At 41.8% G+C, this 22,579-nt stretch overlaps 1 protein-coding gene across 2 annotated transcripts in view; it reads left to right on the forward strand.

Moving 5' to 3' along the window:
* The first annotated feature begins 387 nt into the window (after nucleotides 1–387).
* The window catches only part of TGFB3 (transforming growth factor beta 3), a 39,472-nt gene continuing 17,280 nt past the window's right edge, over nucleotides 388–22,579 (forward strand). Inside the window, exons 1-4 of one of the 2 annotated variants that reach the window (XM_051977566.1) lie at nucleotides 388–458; nucleotides 584–1,842; nucleotides 13,375–13,538; nucleotides 15,740–15,869. In XM_051977566.1, coding sequence (XP_051833526.1) covers nucleotides 1,491–1,842; nucleotides 13,375–13,538; nucleotides 15,740–15,869 — 646 coding nt within the window. In that variant the 5' untranslated portion in view covers nucleotides 388–458; nucleotides 584–1,490. Of the gene's footprint in view, nucleotides 459–580; nucleotides 1,843–13,374; nucleotides 13,539–15,739; nucleotides 15,870–22,579 lie in introns of both variants that reach the window. The other variant, XM_051977565.1, reaches the window with a different exon arrangement.

The following is a 22,579-nucleotide window of genomic DNA, read 5'->3' on the forward strand; positions in this document are numbered from 1 at the left end:
GGTTGATCAGGATAACTTTCCAAAAGAGGGGTATTAGAAAACACTGCCCTGAAAAAGGGACTCCAGGAAAGAGGGAAAAAAGCCCAGTACCACGTAGAATGAGAGGATTTGCAAAGTATTTTCAAATGGGATCTGCCTTTCCTGTGCCTGTTTAAAACATTAAAATTGTGCTGAATATGAGGCTGAGTTTTCTAGTCCCTCCCTCCCCCCAACCCCAGCCAAAGACGTCATGGGAGGGAGGTATAAAATTTCAGCAGAGAGAAATAGAGAAAGCAGTGTGTGTGTATGTGTGTGTGAGAGAGAGGGGGAGAGGGAGAGGAAAGGGGAGAGAGGAGGGGAGAGAGAGAGAGAGAGAGAGAGAGAGAGAGAGAGAGAGAGAGAGAGAGAGAGAGAGAGAGAGAGAGAGAGAGAGATCACAGCAGGCAGGAGGGACAGAGAAGCGAACAAAAAAGCAAGAGGTAGAGGAAGAAAATAAGAAAAAAGGAATAACATTCAAGAAGCAGGAGTACAGTGAACTGATTTGTTTTATTTTATTTTCATGGTTTTTTTTTCTTTTTCTGTTTTTTTCTTTAACGTGAAGCAGTGAAAAGAAGCAATGATGAAGGGAGAAGAGAAGCTAAGGTCCTGGTGACCCTGGGCGTCCAAGTGGATTATTGGGGCAATACAGGAGGGGACGCATCAACCAGGTGCCTAGTCCTTCTCATTACACGTAATCCCAAATCAGCAGCCAATGAAGACGAGAGGCAGCGGGTGACAAAAATAATTTCAAAAGTCCTCGAGGAAATGTAAACCGAGGGGAAAGTATGAATGGTGTGTCTGAAAGACAAGTGTGCCCAGCGCTTCCCTCTATCCCTAGCTGGGGACAGTGGCCCAGCCCAGCCCAGCCCTGCCACCGGCCACCTACTTACTGGTGATCTGATTTTTTTTTTTTCTTCTCTTCCTTCTCCTTTTGGGCTATCCAAGGATACCGAATTTAGAAACTAAACATTGTTCTCTTAGCCTCTCTTCAAAACACCAACTTTGTCCCTTGTTGTTAAAGTAATATTTTGTGATCTTAGATATCAGTTCTATTTATTGTTTTTTTTTTCTACCTGAGGAAATCGCCAACATTCTTCCCGTTTTCCCCTCCAGACCTCTCCCCACCACCCCAAGCCCTCCTTCCTTCCCTTGCTATCCCTACTTGGTGCTCTTCACCTGGTTTGCCTGGAATCACAGCCCAGCGGAACCTGTTTAGACACATGGAGAAGGATCCCAACTTTGCAAGGCACAGAGCCTGCTTCTTCTTCCTAAGCTTTGCCAACGCTTCCTGGAAGTCCTGAATCTCTTGCAGTGCAGTGAGTTCATGCACCTTCTTGCCAAGCCTCAGTCTTCGGGATCTGGGGAGGCTGCATCGAAAGCTCTGCCTGGTTTTCCTAACTCTTTTTGCACGGCTCCTGGTCTCCTTCGCCAGGCCCAGCTGCTCCCCTGGTCCCCTTTCCCCTGTTTCACACATGAAGATGCACTTGCAAAGGGCTCTGGTGGTCCTTTCACTGCTGAACTTTGCCACAGTCAGTCTCTCTCTTTCCACTTGTACCACTTTGGACTTTGGTCACATCAAGAAAAAGAGAGTGGAAGCCATTCGGGGACAGATCTTAAGCAAGCTGCGGCTCACCAGCCCCCCTGAGGCATCAACGTTGGCCCATGTGCCCTACCACATCCTAGCCCTATATAACAGCACCCGGGAGATGCTGGAGGAGATGCAGGAGGAGAAGGAGGAGAGCTGCACTCAGGAAAACACTGAGTCGGAATACTATGCCAAAGAAATCCATAAGTTCGACATGATCCAAGGTCTTGCAGAACACAGTAAGTCCCAGCTCTCGGTTGGGTGTTCACCTTGGGAGGGTCCCAACTTGAACAGAGAGACTTTAAAAAGTCAGTCCAGGACTCGGCTAAAGAGCCAGTTACCCCTGAGTTTTCTGAGCACCCGAGGTCCAGGAGGAGCTGGGAGGGAGGAGGAGATGCTCAGCAGGGACTGGGAGGAAACCAGGACCATTCTGGGCCGTGTTGATCACTTCTTGAAACCCAGCAACCTCATGCCAGGGAGATAACCCCATTCAGTTAAAATCCTGGTTCTTTTTTGGGGGGGGAGGCCCGATGCATTGCCTGTGGAACATGTGTGCTCCCATCTATATGGTGATATGGGTAACCGCAAGCATATGTGTCCTATAAAAAAAATAAAAACCCAAAAGGCAGAATGGGCTAGAGGAGAAAGCTTAGTTCCATGAGTCTGGAAATCTGGATCTTTTCCCTGGTTTTCTAGAGCTCATTGTGACACGTCTCTCTTTTAGTTTTTCCAATCACTCTTTGAGGAAAATGCTATTTGTCATGGAAGAAAGCTGGTAAAAAGCCCTTTCCAAAGATGCATGCCGCAGTAAGCATGCCCTGTGTTTGTGTGGGTGTAGGCATCAGTGCTCCCTCCACAGCTCCCCCCAATCTCCCCCCCGGGAGGGACTGCCTTCTAACGTTCACACAATTTGGGGTGCTGTCTGTGGGGCACACGCCCACCTAAGAGACAGGAGAGGAAGGGGTCTTCCCCGCTTGTCCGTTGGGGGAGAGCAGGCCTGTTTCCCATCATTTATGTCAATGAGATGCTTTGGTCTTTTCGTATATAACAGCATGGCAGACCTGGCGTGGGTGAGATGGGGGGGGGGGTATGTGTGCTTTTATTGCCAACGTGCCAGAAACCAGGGATCATCTGTATTTTCGATGCTTTGTGTGTGTGTACATGTGTGGAAATCGTGTGTGTTAACAGAAAGGGAATTTGAAAACCCCAATACAAGGGAAGGAAATTTGGCAGATGTCAAGAAATCAACTGACAGCTCGGACACAGATGTGAGCGAGCTCTATTTGCCCATCCCACCAGCAGGTGTCCTCATGGTCCCTGACATCCTGGCAAAGTGGACCGAGGGAGTCAGACTTGGAAGAGGCAAGGGGGAAATGGAGAAAACCAGGGAGGCTGAGGGGCCGGATTTGCCCGTACACTGGTGATTCAGAGAGGCCTGGGGGTAGGGGGAGAGGACCAGCAGGGCGACTGGAAATATCTGTCGCTCACTGCCTTCAAAGCAGGATGCCCTCATGCCCTGGGAGGGGGAGGGGGAGCGAAAGAGGGGTTTGTCTGCATTTAATGATCGCAAACGCCGTGAAACGAGTGGAAGGCCTGATTCAGGGTCTTTCCCGAGCCAAGTCGAGGAAGCTGTGGCTGCGGCTCATGGGTAAACCCTGGCTAGGATTTTCTTATTCCCGCTTCCTGTGGCTACATCTCTCTTCCGATGTGGCTGGAGTTTCTCATATGGAGGCTCTGGACCGAAAGGAAGCCCCCTCCCTCCTGGGCACTCTCAGGGCACACACAGCATCTTCCAGTGGCTGCTGTTTCCCTAGGGGTCTGGGATTTTCACCTGCATCTTTGTATCCCAAGTCCTTTGGAGTGATGGGGAAGGGACTGGAGGCTAGGGCAGGGAGGGAGACCACAAGGAGACTATAAGTGAGGCTGAAGGGAAAAAAATAAGGATGTTATCAAAGGGTGTGAGGGGATGGGGGGAAGGAGGGGCAGACACAGACAGACAGAGACAGACAGACAGACACAAAAAGACAGACAGAGACAGAGAAAGGCAGAGAGACACACGGAGAGATACAGAGAGAATTATATCAATCAACCAATTTTCATTAAGGATCTAATATGTTCCAGGCACTTTGTAAACTGAGGATACAAAACCTGGCAAAAAGATAGACCCTGTCCTCAAGGAGTTCAAAATCTAATAGTAGAGATAACAAACAAACATATATGCAAGAACGCTTTATACTGGATGAAAGGAAATAATTAGCAGAGGAAGGCATTAGAATTAAGAAGGTAGAAGATGGAACATGGAACTTCAGTTGTGTCCAACTCTTTATGACCACAGCATGTTGATACTGTCCATGGGGTTTTCTTGGCAAAGATTCTGCATTTCCTTCACTGGCTGATTTAGGCAAATAGGGTTAAGTGACTTGCCCAGGATCAAAAGCTAGAGAGTGTCAAGGGACAGATTTTAACTTAGGTCTTCTTGACTCCAGACTCATTGCTCTATCCACTGCCATATGGAACAGTACCAGTACCTAAATAAAATAAGGTTTTTAGAGGGATTTTAGAGATGTAGCTCAGCCTCATCCTTTCAGAGATGAAGAAACTAATGAATAGAGAAGTTATGTAAGTCGACCAATGACATAAAAGTATTATTCAAACTTAGATCCTCTGACTTCCAGGTCTATTCTTTCTCTTGCTTTATAGATTTTTGGTCAAAATTAAATAAGTAAAAACTAATCAGTTTGTCTAAGAAACAAAATGGAACAAAAGCAGGTCTAGGAAGAGAATGAACAGATCTAGAGAAGGCACACTTAGAATCAGTATAGACCAATGCTAATCGGTGTGTGTGTGTGTGTGTGTGTGTGTGTGTGTGTGTGTAGCAGAAATCTTTACATTAGAGGCATTAGAGTAGACTCAGAGGAGATTTTTTCAATTGTTTTCAGTTGTGTCCTACCCTCTGTGACATTATTTGGGGTTTTCTTGGCAAAGATACCAGAGTGATTTGCTATTTCCTCCTCCAGATCATTTTTACAGATGAGGAAACTGAGGCAAACAGGGTCAAGTGATTTGCCTAGACTCACACAGCTAACAGTGTCTGAGATCAGATGTAAACTCAGGAGGATGAGTCCTCCTGACTCCAGAGCCATCACCCTAGTTCACTGCACCATCTAGATAGTCTCCAAGTAAAACAGTGGGCAAATGGCCCCAGGAGAGGCCACGGACCAGCAGATGTAGAACAGATGCTAGACAGTGACCCTGATGCTAAGGGGAGGGGCGGAGGTACCCAGCAGATGTTCAGCAGGCGCAGCAGTAGGTAGCGCTGATCGGACTGAAACTAAGCCCCGAGTAAGCAGCAAGTGCAGAATGCCCCTCAGGAGACACCGAGTCCCCACCCAGGAGGGGCTGACGCTAACCAGAGCCTCGGGGCCTCTGCAGCAGGGCCCTGCAGGTGCAGACCCAGCAGAGGCAGACCGTCCACAGCTGCTGAGGTGACACGGAGGCTGAACAGGCACAGGAGCCGGCTTTCCCGCAGCCAATCGGGCGCTAAGCAAACCCAGATGAGACACACACACACACACACACACACACACACACACACTCCAGTATTCCCTAATTGTAAAAAAAATCCAACAGATGCAGATGAGGCAAAAAACGAAAGCAGGACAGCTGGTGGGCCTGGAGCAGACAGTGATCACTTAGGCTTTGGGATAGATGAGCCCCCTCCCTCCCTTTTCCTTCCCCCCTTACTGCAGGGTAGAGGTGATATGGCAACGTTCTCTGCCAGAGGCTTCCAGGTCCTGAAGCACCAGGCTCCCGATGCCAGAGTTACTGCAGGAGAGATGATGAGGTCATGTCTCACTCCCCACATTCCTTCTCTCCCAGTCACCTCCTTTATCCAGTAGACTTCTGCAGGGAAGGGGCAGAAGGAGTAGGGGGTGAAAGGATAGAGGGTGCATTCCAAACTTCTTCTCCAGGATATCATGATGCATGCGAAAGTCAGGGCAGTCTCCTGGAGCCAACATGACAAACAGTGAGTTGGGGAGCGGGGGTGATATGGGAAAGCAGAAGTAAGGGGGGAAATGTGTGCTTGGATCAGATACAAGAGAAAAGCGTCCTGCCAAATCTGGTGCGTTCTCCCCAACTTCTTGGAGCGGGGAGGCAGTGGGAAAGATGGCAGCTCACCAAAAAGTGGAAATCAGAGTAGTTCCAACAGCTGATCTGCTTTTATCTGGAGCTGAAGAAATAGGAGAGAAGTAGCAAAAGCAGGTGATTGGCAGTTGTGAGTAGAATATTATGGAAAACACTACGAACAGGGCATCTGCCATAGGAAAGCTGAGCATTCTGTGAAAACTGAGAATAACATAGTGTATATAGTGACAGGGAAAGATGATACCACTTCTGGTAAGAATCCTAAACTTTCAGTCATAACAACTTCAGAATTTATCCAAGTCAATGATCTCTGAACAGGAATATTTTCTATAAAATCCTTTACAAATCTCTGCTTCTTATTTTTAGGCTTTAGGGTCTATATTTGAGATGTACTATTTTTGGATCGTAGAAAGAAGTGAGGGAGGAAACAAAAAAGAAGGCAGGAAGGAAAGGAAGAAGAGAAAGAGGGAATGAAGGGGAAGGGAAAGAAGGAAGAAAGAAAATAAGAGGAAGAGAGAGGGAAGGAAGAGGGGAAAGAAGAAAGGAAGAAGGGAGGGAGAAGGAGGAGGGATGGAAGAAAAAAGGAAGAAAGAAAGAAGGGGAAAAAGAAGGAAGGGAAAAGAGAAAAGGGAAGAAAAGAAGAGAAGAAAGGGAAGAATAGAAAAGGGAAGGAGGGAAAGAAGGGAAGAAGGGAAAGAGGAAGAGAAGAAGAAAGAAAAGAGAAAGAATGAAGGAAAGAAGAGAAGAGGGAAGGAAGGAAAGAAAAGGAAGAAAGGAGGGAAGGAAGGAAGGAAAATTTTATTAAGTGCTTACTTTCTCACACTGTCCATTTTGGTCTGGTGTTTCTCTCATCCAAAGTTAAACAAAAAGTTTTCTTTACTTTTTTTTTTTTTTTAAATGAAGAATCCTACCCTTTCCCTATCACAGATAATCATCTTATATGACTTAGACTAATCCTGCCAGAAAAGATATGTACCAAATGAGAGGATGTATTTCATATTAGTCTATAGTTTTACATATTGAAACCTGGAAAAATATTCTCATATTTCTTCCCAATTTTTAGAAAGTGAAAAAGGACATGCTCATTTTCCAATTTCTTTGTGATATTCATTAGCAAAACAAGACCTTTATATATGTATAATGCTTATGCTGGTGATAGAAGAAATCATATTTTTAATTTTAAATATCTGTATTTGGCCAAAATGACTACTGATGCTTACAGCATTAGACAATCTGTAGGAAGCACCTGAACAGAGATAATCTCACACTTACTCAAAAAGCAAGAAAGTTTTACTGTATGTCAGGCACTGGAGATTCAAAGCAAAAATGAAATAGTTCCTGCTGTCAGCAAGCTAACATTCTCTTGGGAATGAGGGGATAATAAATACATAGAAAACCAAATACCAAATATGTACAAAGTATCTTATGGGGCATTAACAATTGAGAGCATCAGGGTAGATTTTTAAAAAGAAGTAGTAATTGAGCAAGTTTTGAAGGAATCTAAGATGGAATTGACAAGAGAATAAATTGCCGATCTAGAGGATGCTCTTTGCAAGGGCACAGACATGGGATGTGTGGAAGTTCCTGTATATTATAGGCATTAAAATAGACAAGAGGAGAAGGTCTCCAAGCAAACAGCAAACGATGGCCTCAGGAGAGTCCAAGCAGCAGATAACAGGCAGGCTAGTCTGGAGGACCAGAAAGAGAATGACGTGCCAAAAGCCTGGAAGGGTAAGCTGTAGCTTGTTGAGAAGTTCAAAGGGATAAGTATTTTTTCCTAGAAGTAAGGAGAAGCCATAGGGTAATGAGTGACACGGTCCGACCTGTCTTTCAGGAATATCAATTTGATAGCTGTGCAAAGGATTTATTGGAGAGGGAAGAAATTGAAAGCTGGGAGACAAATTTGAAGACTGCTCCAATAATCTGAGGAAGAGCTAATGAAGTTCTTACTAGGGTAGAGGTTTTGTGAGCCAAAAAAAAAGGGGGGGGATGAATGGGAAGTATATTATAGAAAGATAACATCATAAGACCTGGCAACTGATTGGAGCCAAAGGAGGAAAGAGATCAAAATGATTCTGAGGTTGTGAATCTGGGGGACTGGACAAAGAATGGTGTTGTCAGAAATAAGAAAGTTAGGGACTGACAAATGAGAGAGACAGAGAGAGAGAGAGAGAGATGAGGTGTAATAGACAGACTTGAGATTTTAACTCAGACCAATCTAGATATTCCCTATTCCCCCATCCTGCTTTTCTTACAAATGTCTAACAAATCTCTGTTTTCTAGCTCCAGTGCTTTTTTCACCATACTATACTTTTGCTTTCTTTTCCCTGATATTCACAAACTTAAGCCTTTGAAACGCTAATAAATTCTTTTTCTTCCACTAACTGCTGTTCTCAGTAGAAGGACATTGGATTTGGAATCTAGAGTGCTTGGTTCAAATTCTATCTCAGCTACTTATAGAGTTCCCTGTTGCTCATTTTATATTAATCTATATGAACTTGACCAAATGCTATCCCTCTCTGGATCTCAATTTCTCCATTCAAGGGCAGATTTTTAAAAATTAGTGTCTACAATGAGTAAGACACATGGAGAAAGTACACCTCAGGGGAGCCTTGATTGAAAACCATGACTCAGAGAAACAGATGAGGAAAGAGGAAATGCATACATAGGTAATGGTCTGGGTGAAAGTATGCATATATGACACAGAAGACTAGTTTGGGGAACTTGCTAATAATCCATTTTGGCTGGAACAGAGAATTTGTGTGGGAGAGTTGAAGGAAATCTAAAACTGGAAAGATAAATGAGAGACACTGTGGAGATACTTAAAAGTCAAGGTGAAGAGTTTCTTTTTCATCTTCTAGGCAATGGGGAGCCACTAAAGATGCTTGAATATCATAGCCAAACTTGTGGCTTAGAAAATTGATTTTTTTTGCAGCTATATGATAGATAGATATATATTCCCTATCTCCCCCAACCTGCTTTTCTTCTAAATATGCCCATTTCTGCTGACACCACCACAATTCTTTTAGTCTTTCAAGTTTTAATCCTTGAAGTCACTTTTCACTCTTCCCTCTCCCTCCATCCCCCAGTGACCACATTTTGTTGTTCCTACTTCCAGAAAATCCCTCTTGTTTGCCCCTTTAAACCTGTTCACAATCCAGTTTCCACACTAATTCAGGCCTTTAACACGTCTTTCCTGGACTATTGCTATAGCTTACTAATTGTCTCAGCCTCCAGCCTTATCCCTCTTCAATCCATCTTCCATATGGCTACCAAACTGATATTGCTAAAAAAAAAAAAAAAAAAAAAAGTTATCTTTCCTCTCCTGTCCTCTCCTCTCCAGTCCTGTTCTCTCCTCTCCTCTTCAGTCCTGAATCATACAATTAGTAAGTGCCTGAGATCAGGTTTGAACTGACCCCAGGTCCTGTATTCTCTATTCACTTCACTGTACCACAGCCATATCAAGTAAGTATGAATACATACAAAGAGTAACACACAGACAGTGAGGGGTTTAGCAGTGCTATCTGCCTTTCTTTCTGTACATGAGGATGGTGTTCTGTTGGGCCAGGTGACTTGAATTCTGGAAATATAACTAGTTCCTCTCCTACCATCACCTTCCTTGTCTTGAATATTGGCTCCCTATTGGTTGTTTTCAATATGAAGGGCATTTTTCCTCAAAGGGACAAGAAACAAGGTAAAATTGAGAAACGTTATCACCTTTCTACTCAGTTACTGTTGTCCCATCCACCCAATGAAGGAAGACCTCAGAGCTAGAAACCTGGGAAGTGGGAAGTTTGGAGGAGTGTCAGGTCTAAGGGAATAGGAGGGGGGAAGACAATGAGTCTTTAAGGCATTCTTCTCCTCATTAGCTTTTTTGTATTTCCTTTTGCAACACTCTCAATTCTTTTTTTTTTCCTATCTCTATCTCTCTTGCTTCATTTTCAAAATCCCTTTTGATGAGCAAGTTTCTTTACCTTTGTTTGCCTTAGTTTCCTCATCTGTGAAATAAGGATGATAAAGGCAGAGTTTGAAATTTCTATGGGGTGTGTATACACACACACACACACACACATATACATACACATGCATACATATATATAGATGCATCTACATACATAATACCTGGGAGATGATTGGCAATGTATGACTGGAGCTTAGGAAAAATATTTAGATTGGATTTCTTGATTTGGGAATCATTTATATAGAAATAATTAATAATGGATCCCTTGAGAGCCAATGAGTTTTCCAAGAAAATGTACAGAGAGAGCAAAAAAGGTTACAAAGAGTCCTGAGAGTATCTATTTTACATGATACCTCTTAGACACCATAGAAGGCACAGTACACAGTGATGAACTCAGAGTACAGTAGACATGGGCTCCCTACAGCAGACATTTCCTAATTGTGTGACCAGGTACATTTAAATTCCCTGTATCTGTTTCTATTATTATGAAATGAGAGTTATAATAGCATCTGCCTCATGAGATTGGGAGGATAAGTGAGAATATTGGGAATGTTTTGAAAATCGTAAAAATGTTACATAAATGTGAGCTAGGATGATCATTACACAATATGTAATTTTTTCCTGCTTAATAATATATCTGAAGAAAAGCTAGCAATGATGGTCATTTATAATTTATGTGTTATTTATATTAGATGAATATTTCCACATTATTTACTTGCTGTGGTTTCAAATTCACTAGATCCCATATTATATAATATAATTGTTATGTTATATTATGATGTTATAATAGAATTTATTGTACTTGTGATCTAATATGTTATAACATGATATTATTATATTATGTGTAGTAATAAATATAATAATGTATAATTATATACTAGTAAGTAAACAATTATATAATGCCTACTGTGCAATAGATAACTGTGCCCAGGGTCACTCAGACACAACAGTGTCTGAAGTCAGCTTTAAACTTGAGCCTTCCTGACTCCAGGTCCAGCATTCTATCCTCTTAAACCTCCCAAGATATCTTGGCATTTACTGGTTAGATTTCTCAAGGATCCTGCCTTAAACCGAAACCAATCTGAGTCTCATTGATTGGTCCTCAATAGGTCCCAGTCAAGCCCCATTTTAGTCATTATTTGGATCCGGATTGATTCATAATGAATGTAAATAGCGGTCATTTCTGCTTTGACCAGAAACCCTGAGAGTCTTCCCCTCTCAGATTTATTTATTTGGAAGTTTTTTGGGGGGACTAGATGAAAAAGGAGATTCTTTGTCTCAGTTGTTACCTAATCTTAATCACTGAATGGGTATGGACAAAGTGAGACCTATTAAAGACTTTAGCTTAAAAAGGCCAAGCTCTCCCATTTCATCCAGAGTCATCTCCAGTCATCCTGATCTCTATGTGGCCACTGGACCTGGATGGCTCTGGAGGGGAAAGTGAGGCAGGTGACCTTGCATAGACCTCCTTCCCTCAAATCCAATATACTTGCATGGTCCTCTTCGAGAAGGAAGGACAATCAACAACCTCTATCCACTGAACCACTACCTCTAGTTGTGAATCCTATACCCTCATCACAGTAAAGTATAACGAAAAGAGCCTTGAACTTTTACTTCAGTGTTCCAAGATTCCAGGTTATTAAATGGTTGTGATGTGATTTAAAAGGGCAATTCCCAATTCCAAATGATGTGTTTGGGATTTAGACCAATTGTTGGGATTGATATAGTTACCAAATGTTAGGATTTGGTAATGTGACAAATTCACACTGGCCATTCTCTTTGACAAAAGGTAAGTTTATTTAGAAGAGGTTACAGACAAAATGAAAAGATACAATAGACACTAGAAATGGTGAATGTGAAAGAGTTGTAAGAGCATATAATTAGCAAGAGAAGAGGTTTTAACAATTAACAATGAAAAGGAAAAATTCCCTAGTGGAACACACAATTAACCAGGGGAAAGGAAATTTTCCATGAGATGGGAGTGTACCATTGACTGGCAGAGTAAATCCTTCGAGGGATTTAGTACCCTAAAAGGGTTAGCTAGCTATAAGAAGAAAGATACCATGAGGCATGAGTGGCAGGGGCATGGAGTGAGAGGCATGGTGGGGGGATGAGAAAAAAGTCACTATGATAGAAGAAGGGTGAGGGGAAAGACCAGAGTCTAGTGGCAGGTTATATCCCCAAAAGGGATTCAGCAAACTTGGCATGGACCATAGACAGATTTTTAAGGAAAATTTAGCCTCAGGAGTTATAGTTATATTATAAAAGAAAGCACAAAACACACGCAAAAAAACCCTCAAGAAAAAAAAAGTTTAAAAAGTATGTTTCAATCTATATTCAGACACTATCAGATATTTTTCTGGATATGGATAATATTTTTCACCAAAAGCCCTTCAGAGTTGTCTTGAATCATTGCATTACTGAGATTAGCTAAATCATTCACAGCCAATTATCTTACAATATTGTTCTTACTTTGTATATGGCACATTTCACTTTGCCTCAGCTTATGGAAGTCTTGCCAGGTTTTTCTGAAAGCCTCCTACTCATCATTTTTTATAGCACAATAGTCATAATCACATACCACAATTTGTTCAACCATTCTCTAGTCGGGCATCCTTTCTATTTCCAATGCTTTGCTTCTGGAAAAGAGCTACTATAAATTTGAGAGTTCTTTTCTTTTTGGTCAGAGCTATAACTGGAATAATGTAAAGCGTGATAGTTTTAGATCCGGAAAGGATATTTGAACACATGGAATCCAGTCCCACCATTTGACAGATGAAGAAACTGAGACTCAGAGAAGTGAAGCAATTCATCTAAATATTTGTTCCTGGGTGAAATGGGGATTGGTACTGGCCAGTCTCCTGGGATGCCAGAAGAGGCACTAGTCTCTTGGAGAATCCAATCTTGACTGCCATGGATGTTGGGAAGGAGAGGGACACCATGCTTATGGGTACTTGAGATCCCTGGGGTTGGTGACTTAGGCATGGTATACCTCTGTGAAACCCAGGAAGGAGGAATCTGGTACCTGGGCCATGGGCTCATAGAGGTAAAACTAGAAAAAGTGTTAGAAGCTATAGAGTCCAACCCCCTCATTGGACAGATGAGAAAACTAGGAACAAAGAAGTTAAATGTTTTACCCAAAGCTACACAGCTGGTACAATTACTTCAGGGAAGCAAATTGGTATCTTGGTGCACTCCAAACATCTCTGCTTTTCCCTCTGTTTGAACTGTTAAGGGAGATGAAATACCTGAGTAGATATTGCATTTTTTAATGGCAAAAGAATCAGGCTTAAGATAAAGGGGCTAGATGTTAAAGTAATGAAGATAATGAACAGATGGCACAGAATCAAGGAGCAGGTGACTCAAGGGATGCTTTTATTTTCTGGGCATGGTGACCAAGATGGCGAGTCTCACATGGCCATACACGTCCAATCTCTGCTCTTGATACCATGTACTCCAAATATTTGCTCTCAATGTCTTCTAGAATCTTTTGATGTCTTCTTCTTTAGGTCAAAGTTCTGAGGCCCTTGATGGTTTGGGGTAGAAGGGCATAGGTATAGGGACTTTTTTCTAGTCCTGCAGAAAACACTGACTCAGGGCCATGGGTAGATGATATGATTGTTTCCTAACACCTCCTCTTTCTTCCTTTGCCTTTCCCTCCTAGATGAGCTGAGTGTGTGTCCCAAAGGGATTACCTCCAAGGTGTTCCGCTTCAATGTATCCTCAGTGGAAAAGAATGGAACCAACTTATTCCGAGCTGAATTCCGAGTCTTGAGGGTACCCAACCTCAACTCCAAACGGACAGAGCAGAGAATTGAGCTCTTTCAGGTGAACACCCGGCTCCTCTCCCTTCTCCCATCACAAGTACTAAAGACTTTCTCCCTGATGACTGAGACTTTACCCTAAGTGGTGGACCACATCCTCCCATTTGGAAGAGAGCTATCATATTCTTTTTTTTTTCCTGATTCCTAGCAGCCACTAGGATCCTGATCCTGATCTGCAAAAGATCAGGATGGACCTTAATATGTGAGAGAAATCCTAAATCCCTATTTTCCACAAATGGCAAGGTGGGGGCTACAATAGAAAGCGTGAGAAGATCTCAATTCCAATACCATCCCTGGCATTTACTCTCTCTTTGAAACTTGGTCAGATTATTTAATTTTATCAGGCCTCAGTTTTCCTATCTGTAAAAATGAAGGAATTAGACTAAAGACTGCAGTCCTTTCCCACTATCAAAGACAATATAAGGTATATAGGACAAGTATTGTCCCAATTTATTTGAAGGGGAAAAAAAGGGTAGAGGTCCAGAGAGGGTGTGATTTTCTTGATGTCCCACAGCTAGTTAGCAAGAGAACGTCATCCCAGTGGAGCAGTCTTTCATTTTGCTACATTTCTCACATAAAACATTCTATCTCGGAGTAGCTAGGTAATGCATTGGATAGAGCACCAACCAGCCCTGCAGTCAGGAGGACCTGAGTTCAAATGTGATCTCAAACAATTAATACTTCCTAGTTGTGTAACCCTGGACAAGTCACTTAACCCCAATTGCCTCAGCAAAAACAAAACAAAACAAAAACAAAAACAAACAAACAAAAAACCTAACCAAAGAAACAAAAAAAAAAAAAAAAAAAAAAAGGGAAAGGGGAAGAGAGAGACAGGCAAGGCAGAATGCCATGGCAGGCTAACCTCAGAAGTGATCCAGCATCTTTGCAGATTTATAGGGGAAATTTAACCTAGATTTCCCAAGACTTCCACAGGGGTGGGACTGTAAGGTTGGACTGATCCCCATCAGTGCCTTTCCCCGCTTGTCTCAGGGAGTAATTTTATCAGTTCTTTAGGCTTTCTCTACCAACCTCCTAATTTCCCAGGACTTCATCCCCTGGGCAAATCCCTTAGTCTCCATCTGCCTCAATTTCTTCACTTGCTAAATGGGCATAATCATAGCATCTACTTCTCTTAGTTGTTAGGATCAGTTGAAGTATTTGTAAAATGTTGGGAAAATCTAAAAGTGTTTTATGTGCTAGCCATTATTCAAGATGTAGAATCAACATCACCTTCTACATGAAATCTTTCTTGGTCCTTCCCCAAACACAAATGCTCTCCCTCTCAAACTACTGCCCATAAATATACTTTATATTTATTCTACATACATTTAATATAGATGCAAGTGCCTGTTATTATTGTTGTTCAGTCGTATTCAATTTTTCATGACCCCTTTGGGGGTTTTCTTATCAAAGATACTGGAGCAGTTTGGCATTTCCTTCTCCAGCTCATTTTACAGATGAGGAAATTGAGGCAAACAGAGTAAAGTGATTTGCCCGAGTCACACAGCTAATAAGTATCTGAATCCAAATTTGAAATCATGTTTTCAATGCCAGGCCCAGCACTCTATCCACAGCACAATTTGGCTGCCTGAATATGTATACAGACAGTCAGACACACACATACATACACACACTGTGCACATCCACACATATCCATCTCTATATGTGCATATGTGGAGACATGTATATTGTGCAAGTATATCGTGCACACACGTGTGTGTGTGTGCTTGTACATACACATACACATTTCCTGTCTCCCTATAGAATGTGAGCTCCTAGAGGGTACTGATTGTTCCATTATTTTATTTGTACAAACACAGAGTACAGGATGGCATAGAGTAGGTGCTTAATAAATGTTCCCAGATTGATTGATTGAAGTGAGGGGTAGGGAAGGGATGGGAACCAGCATTTATTAAGTATCTGCTCTCAGTCGGAGGCTACGCTAAATACTTTACAAATAAAATATTATCTCATCAGATTGTCCTATCTCCCAAATCTGTTAATTATTTCCCATTTATCTTGTACATAGGTTTTTTGTATACATCCTCTTTTTCCTTGCTTCCCTCATTAGATTATGAGCATCTTACGGGAAGGATCTGTCTTTTGCCTCTTTTTGTATCCCTAGGAATTGGCCCAGTGCCTCCCTGGAACATGGTGGGTGCTTAATAAATATTGATTGAGAGCTCTCTTCTCTCTGACCCTCAGATCCTGCGACCTGATGAGCACATCGCCAAACAGCGCTACATCAGTGGTAAGAACCTGCCCACTCGGGGCACTGCTGAGTGGCTGTCCTTTGATGTCACTGACACGGTTCGGGAATGGCTTCTGCATCGAGGTAAGCCCTCCCTTCTCCCTGCCTGGTGGGAATGGTGACTTCTGTCCACTCTTAATGGCACATGTGACTTAGGCCAGGATGTGTTAGTAGGGACTTCACTAAATCCAAGGCTACCTGTGTGACCCTTATTGATGAAAACAGAAAAAGGGCTTGGATGTCTCAGTGGAGGAATATACTGAGGGCTCACTCCATTGACTACCTTTCACCAATGCAAATTACAACTTGTCTATAACTTACAGGACCATAGATTTAGAGCTGGGGAAAATAGTCTTCACTAATAATTTTATAGGTGAGGAAACAGAGGTTCAATTAATAAATGTGTGAAGTGGGCTTTAGAACAAAACTTCTTAAGTTGTGGGTCATGACTGAATGTAGGGGGTCATGAAATTATGATTTATATATGTTTGATTTATGTCTACAGGATTGCTTCAAAATTTCCCAGGCAAAAAGGGGGTCGTGAGTGGAAAAATTTTTAGAAGTTTTAGTTTAGAGCAGCTAGATGGTGCAGTGACTAGAGTGCTAGGCTTGGAGTCAGGAAGGAGTCTGACTGAGTTCAAATCCAGCCTCAGACTTGTAATAGCTATGGGACCCTGGGGCAAGTTTGCCTCTGTTTCCCCATTTGTAAAACTGAGTTGAAGATAGGGGCAGCCAAGTGGCACAGTGGATAGAGCACCAGCCCTGAAGTGAGGAGGCCCTCACTTAACACTTCCTAGCTGTGTGACCCTGGGCAAGTCATTTAACCTCAATTGCCTCAGCAAAAAAACAAAACAAAACAAAACAAAACAAAGAGTTGAAGATTGGAGATGGCATCTCTGCCAAGAAAACCCCAAAAGGAGTCATAAAAGTTGGACTCAACTGAAAAACATTGGAGCAATAATTGAAGCAGTATTTGTACCCAGAGTCTTCCTCTCATCAAGCATAGTGCCTTATATCTATTATTCAGATATTGTTTGTATTTTTTAAAGTGGTACAAAATAGTAAGTAAGATTGAGGGTTGGTGGCTTAAGATCTTTCCACAAGTGTATGAAGGGCAGGGTCTGTCAGTGCTCCTTTTCCAAGTCACCCTATTACGTTCTCCAGCTGCTTCCCCCAGAATACAAACAATACCCTGCAGAACATGCCCTGAGGCTTCCCATTCCGGCAGAATTTCATAAAAACCTAACAAAAAGGGAACAGAAAGGAGAGGCCTATGAATATTAAATTCCTTTTAGATTAACTGCCTGGTGTTAATTAGATTCATCTGGATTTCTTTCTATTGGTTTATTCTCATGACTGCCACACTATGAGAAGTTTGCAGTGACCAATATTTCTAACTACTTTGATCCACAAGGCAACAGATAGGCTGCCATCTGCATTAATGGAAGTGGTCAAGGAAACAATCACTTTGGGAGTTCCTCATGTGAAGAAATCAAGATCATTTATATATATATTCATAAATAGTTAATAATCAGTCACATAGGGAGCCTAGGATTTAGTGAAGTCTATTCCATCTATACTGCAGTCATAAGTAATTATAAAATCCAAGTTTATTAGCTTTTCCTAACAGAAGTTGCTCCATTATTAACTATTCATAGTAGTTCTGTTAACAGAGCTCTTTGTTTCCTTAAACAAATATTTCCATCAGAATGTGGGAGGTAAACAAAAATGCCTTACACTTATATGATATTTCATATTTTTGTTGCACTTTCTTGTGCTAATTTTGTTATCAAAAACAACCTATTAAGGTAGGTAGGGCAGGTAGTAATGTTTCCAAAAAACTTGAGGGCCAAAGAGTTTGAGCAACTTTCTTGAATTAACAGCACAGCTGGGATTTTTGCTGTGACAGTTGTGATGACCGCGCTAACCCCCAGGATAAATGAATCAGCTGGAGTCAGAATAAGCAAAAAATCCTTAGTCTTTATTCTTGGTTTTTAGACACAGGATTGAACAGGATGGAAGCAGAATCTCCGCAACTTCCTTCTTCCTCGTCTACAGCCAAAGTGACCCTGGCTAGTCTTACTCCACCCCCAGTCCCTCCTACAATCCTCTGTATACATGATTATTGAGTCAGTATGGATAGTAGGAAGGGCCATTTTCCAAGCACATGCTCATAGAGTATTGTCCGATTGGTAGTTAGCCCTAAGTGCTTGAACCGACCTCAGTGCAATGACTCAAGAGTTTCAGCCCTTTACAAATAGTGGTTTTCAGTGTGACTTTTCCAGACCCCATTTGGGGGTTTCTTCTCAAAGACACTAATACTGGAATGGCTTACCATTTCTTGTTCATTTTGCATATGAGAAAACTAAGGCAAACAAATTAAGTGAATTGCCCAGGATTAGATAGCTAGTAAGTGTCCAAGGCCAGATTCGAACTCAGGAAGATCCTAGTGCTCTATCCACTGCCCCACCTAACTGCCATAGCTGGGACAAAATTTCCTTAATCCCAGGAGGACAAAGTCTTTCATTTTGCTATATTTCTTACATAGGACATCTCATCCCCCATTTCTGTACCTTTGTACTGATTGGTAAGGTTGGGAAGGAGACCTCAAAAGGTTGGGATCACAGACCGGTGCTGCAAGATATCTCAAAGAATTTGCAAGGCTTGAACCCATTTCCTAGTCAAGGGGCAAAATTTATTGTAATTGTAATGCCCATTACAAGTGGGCTGAATTCCAAAATCAATTAGCAAAGTTCTAAGAGAGAGGAGACCCTTTTATCCAGCTTTCTATCATTGACATGCTAATCCTATGGCCCAGAGGACTTTGGTTATCATTGATTAACAGATTATCACCAACAGTCAGCAATGAACTGAGGAGTGGTCTATTCACTATTTTCTCAGGAGTTTGATCTGTGGGACTATCCTGAGGCCAGAAGCTATCTGACTGAGGAGTGGTCTATTCAGAATCAGACAGATTGGGCATGGGAGTTTCCTGAGGCAGACTCTAAAGCCAGAAGATTTAGGACCACTGACTTATTATTAGAACAGAAACCTGCCTAAAATTAGTGGACCACAAAAATCATTGCTATATTACATTTTTTCTCTCAAGCAGTTTGAACCCCAAATTCATTAGGAACAAAGGGCTCATCTTCTGGAGCTGCTTCAGGCTGATAAATGTAGAGTTGTCCCTGCCCAGTGGGGTCCAGACTAAGGAGGGGAGAGACGTGACTTGAAGATGGCAGCAGCAGCATTCAGAGAGGTGCAGGATCAGTTAGCCGATGGTATTCAGGGTGAGCAAATGGTTGGAAAGTTCTGGAGGAAACAAATAGTTCTCAGGAGGTCATGAAGAAGCTTCAAGGAAGGTGGCGTAGAAGCATTATGAGCTCGTTTGCCAGAATAATCTGGGAATGGATATCCTACAATTAGTATGTGGGTAAGAGATCCTTTCTGGCAAGAAAACAGGGGATAGTCAGGTTAAAGTTATTCCCTTGGGGGGGAGGTAGTGCAAATGGGGCAGCATCCAGGGTGGGGACAGTAATGTTTGGGAAAGGGGCCTTTGGAAATAATGCATCAGGTCACTTACGTGGGCTGTCCTGGGGATGCTGAGGGCACATCCAACAATCTTGTTGCCCCCATTGTGCATTGGTGGGGGGGGCTGTGTTCCCCTGGATTTGCCCCTTCAAGGGCAAAAAAAAAGTTTGAGTTTGAATCTTTATGCAATGGCATGCAAAGGAAAGCATTTTTAAGATCTAAGATAGAGAATCATTACTGTTTCCCCTGGGATACTTGTATTGGGCTCATGGCTTCTACTGACCATTTGCTCTGATTAGAAAAATTTGCTATAGAGAAAAAAGCAGGGACATGATTAAAATAGCATCAAACCAGATCCTTCAGGTCCCAACCTGAGAGCACATAAGGATGACTGGATAAAGCATCTTTAGATCTGTTTGAAAGCTGATAATGATGCAGTCAGTGGCAGAACAGAGAGTTGTGGGAACCCCTCTTTGGTCAGAGCAGGTCCATCATGAAAGAATTCACGAACCCAAAATATTAGACTGGCAAAAGGAAATTTATTGGCACTGAGAAGTCAGCTTTTGCTAGGAGACTTTCTTCTTCAGTGGCAAGGTCCTGACAGAGAGATAAAGGTCCTAGCAAAGAAATCCTGGCAGAGAGAGAAAGTTAACGCTGAGAAGAGAATGTCTTCACAGCAGGCAGGAGTCCTGGCAGGCAGCTGTGCCAAAGAGAGGTTCCTCAGCATGGCATGGTCCTGTTTGGGGGCCTCTGCAAAGAAATGAGCCCCCAAATTGCCCTTTAAATAGGAAATCTGAGACTGAAGTTTCAATTGAATGAAATTACTTCAATGTTGTCACTGCCCCCAGGCTAGATTTATAGTAGAATAAGACCACTAAAGTTCGAGCTAAGTAGGAGTGGTCCTGGGCCAATCTTAATGAAACCACTTAACTGCCCTGAAGGGTGGGTCCCTGTCAGGAGAGTTTCAGGGCTCACCCCAAAAGTCAAGGATAGTTTCAGGTTCACCCCATCAATAATGCAGTAATAATTAGCCAAACTCAGAAATAATCAGGTGGGAAACAAAGAAAAAGAACTGGGAAACTGAAACTTATCCTGCTTAAGCAAAGACTAAGGTTGTCCCAGCTTTTTTGTCCAGATAAGTTGTCCATCTAGACATTTTGAGTAATTTATGGCATTTCTCTCTCGAAGGGTGGGCTTCTGATTTAATGACCAAGTAATCAAATTTAGAATTCAAAAGAACATCAGTTACAGTTTCAAAAGATTTTCTCCCTAATAGCATATTCTACTAATCATGGCTTTGGGCTAGATACATTATTTTAAAAGTTTACCAGGACTTACACACACAGGAGATTTTATTTAACCTGTTGTATATGTTTAAACTTATCCAAGTGCGAAGGATCAGTCATTATACAGGCTTATAAATTCTTAGTACACACATTCCATGTTTAGAAACTAAAAATCCTAAACAGGCTCATTTCTCAGGGCTGATGCTCTTGCTTGCCCTGATGGTTTCAAGAAAACTGGCAAGCTTACAAATTAAGGGGAGCTGACAGAGACCCCAGGAAAGGGTGAGAGCTTGTTGTTGTCCACCCCAACTATCCTTAATGTTGTCATGGGCTGTGTTGTTACGTACCCATTCTATAAAGGGGGAAAGGTGTTGCATATCTAATGCATGGAGGTAAGTTATAGGTTTAAGATGATGACAATAACAAATTAACTTGTAAAAGTAACTAACAATTTTAGAATTTTTCCTAAGTAATAGCCAAATAGTCTTAACTGTAGTTTCTGTTCCTTTAAATAAGTTTCTCTTTTGTTTTAGGGAGAAAACAATTCTTAAAATTGAGATAGAACAGATTTTAAAATTGACAACTTTAATTAATGAGATTCCCTAGATTCTGATTAAATGTCCTAGACAAACTGAATGGCAATTTGGTTATTTTCCAATCTACATAAATTATTTCTCTTTTGTGAGCCAGGAAAAGTTGTTAGTTTCTGACAAGGCCCTCAGAAGTCTGACTCTAGATAATTAGCGTTTTTAAAGTAGTGGCAAACTGCTTTTCGGTTTTCCTAAAGTTGGCACAAATAGATTACAATTTACATATCTCTGTAGTGGGCTTTAATTAGAGCTTCTTTAAAATTGCTTTTACTATCTTATCCAGACAAATTTCCAAAATACTTTAGAAATCATTTATCAGTTAGTCACATCTAAAAAAAAAAAAACTTTGATGAAAAATTACCAAATATAAATCAATTACATCCAATAAAGCAGTTAATATTTATATAGTACATTTTATGCTAAGCACTTTTGAAATCATGTAGTCTTAGCAACAACTATTATTTCTCTTTACCAGTCAGAAAACTGGGCAAAGATAAAACAATTTGCCATAAATTACCTAGCTAGTACATATCCACAACTGAAACAGAGAATGGTAGTCTTACCAAAGGCAGAGGCTGACTGCCTTTCTCACATCACACTGACATGCTGGGTGGTGCAGGGGTATCCAGATTCGTCCCAAGCAGTTCCTGGATAGAACCTGCTGAAAGCTGGGGTGACTGGGGCCAGGATATCCCTTTGATTGTAGTTTCAGGTGCCAGGGCTCAGGGAATGCTGACCATTGAGCCTTACCACCACTCCATCCTCATTTCTAAGCTGGGGAAGTGTTTGGGCAAGATTGTATAGGGTCCTCATGGGCTGCTTCCCCTATTTCCACAGGTGAAGAAGAATTTGAGTTTTAATCTGATTTGAGATGAGAAAGATTAGCAAACAGAGGGACTTTGATTATACGCATCTTGTTAGCAATCCCTACAACTGAAATGTACTCTGGGGAGCAGAGTGGAGAGGGCTCCTTAATACTTTCTGGGGTGCTTTCCCAAAGGAGCAGAAGGGGAACTCCAAACAAGATAGGAGTCAAGGAAGGGTTAGCAAAAAGTTACTATTTATCTAGTTTGTTTTTCCTTTTCCTTTTCTTCTAGCATGGGATAAGTTCCTAGAATTCCCAATATTTCAGGAATTTATCTTGCAATCTTAAAATGACTAATTGCCATTCTTTGTCTCTACCTTAGAATCCTTTTCTTCCTTTAAGACACAACTCATATGTCATTTTATATTTTTAATGAAATTTGATTTTTTTCAATCAAAGAAAACCTGCCTTCTCTTCTTCCTGCCTTTTCTCCCATTTCCTGAGAAGGAAAGGGGGAAAAAAAATACTATTACAAATATAAATCATTAAGCAAAGAGGTAGCTAGGAGGTGCAATGAATAGA

Source organism: Antechinus flavipes, chromosome 2, assembly GCF_016432865.1.
Source record: "Antechinus flavipes isolate AdamAnt ecotype Samford, QLD, Australia chromosome 2, AdamAnt_v2, whole genome shotgun sequence".
Classification (NCBI taxonomy): Eukaryota; Metazoa; Chordata; class Mammalia; order Dasyuromorphia; family Dasyuridae; genus Antechinus; species Antechinus flavipes.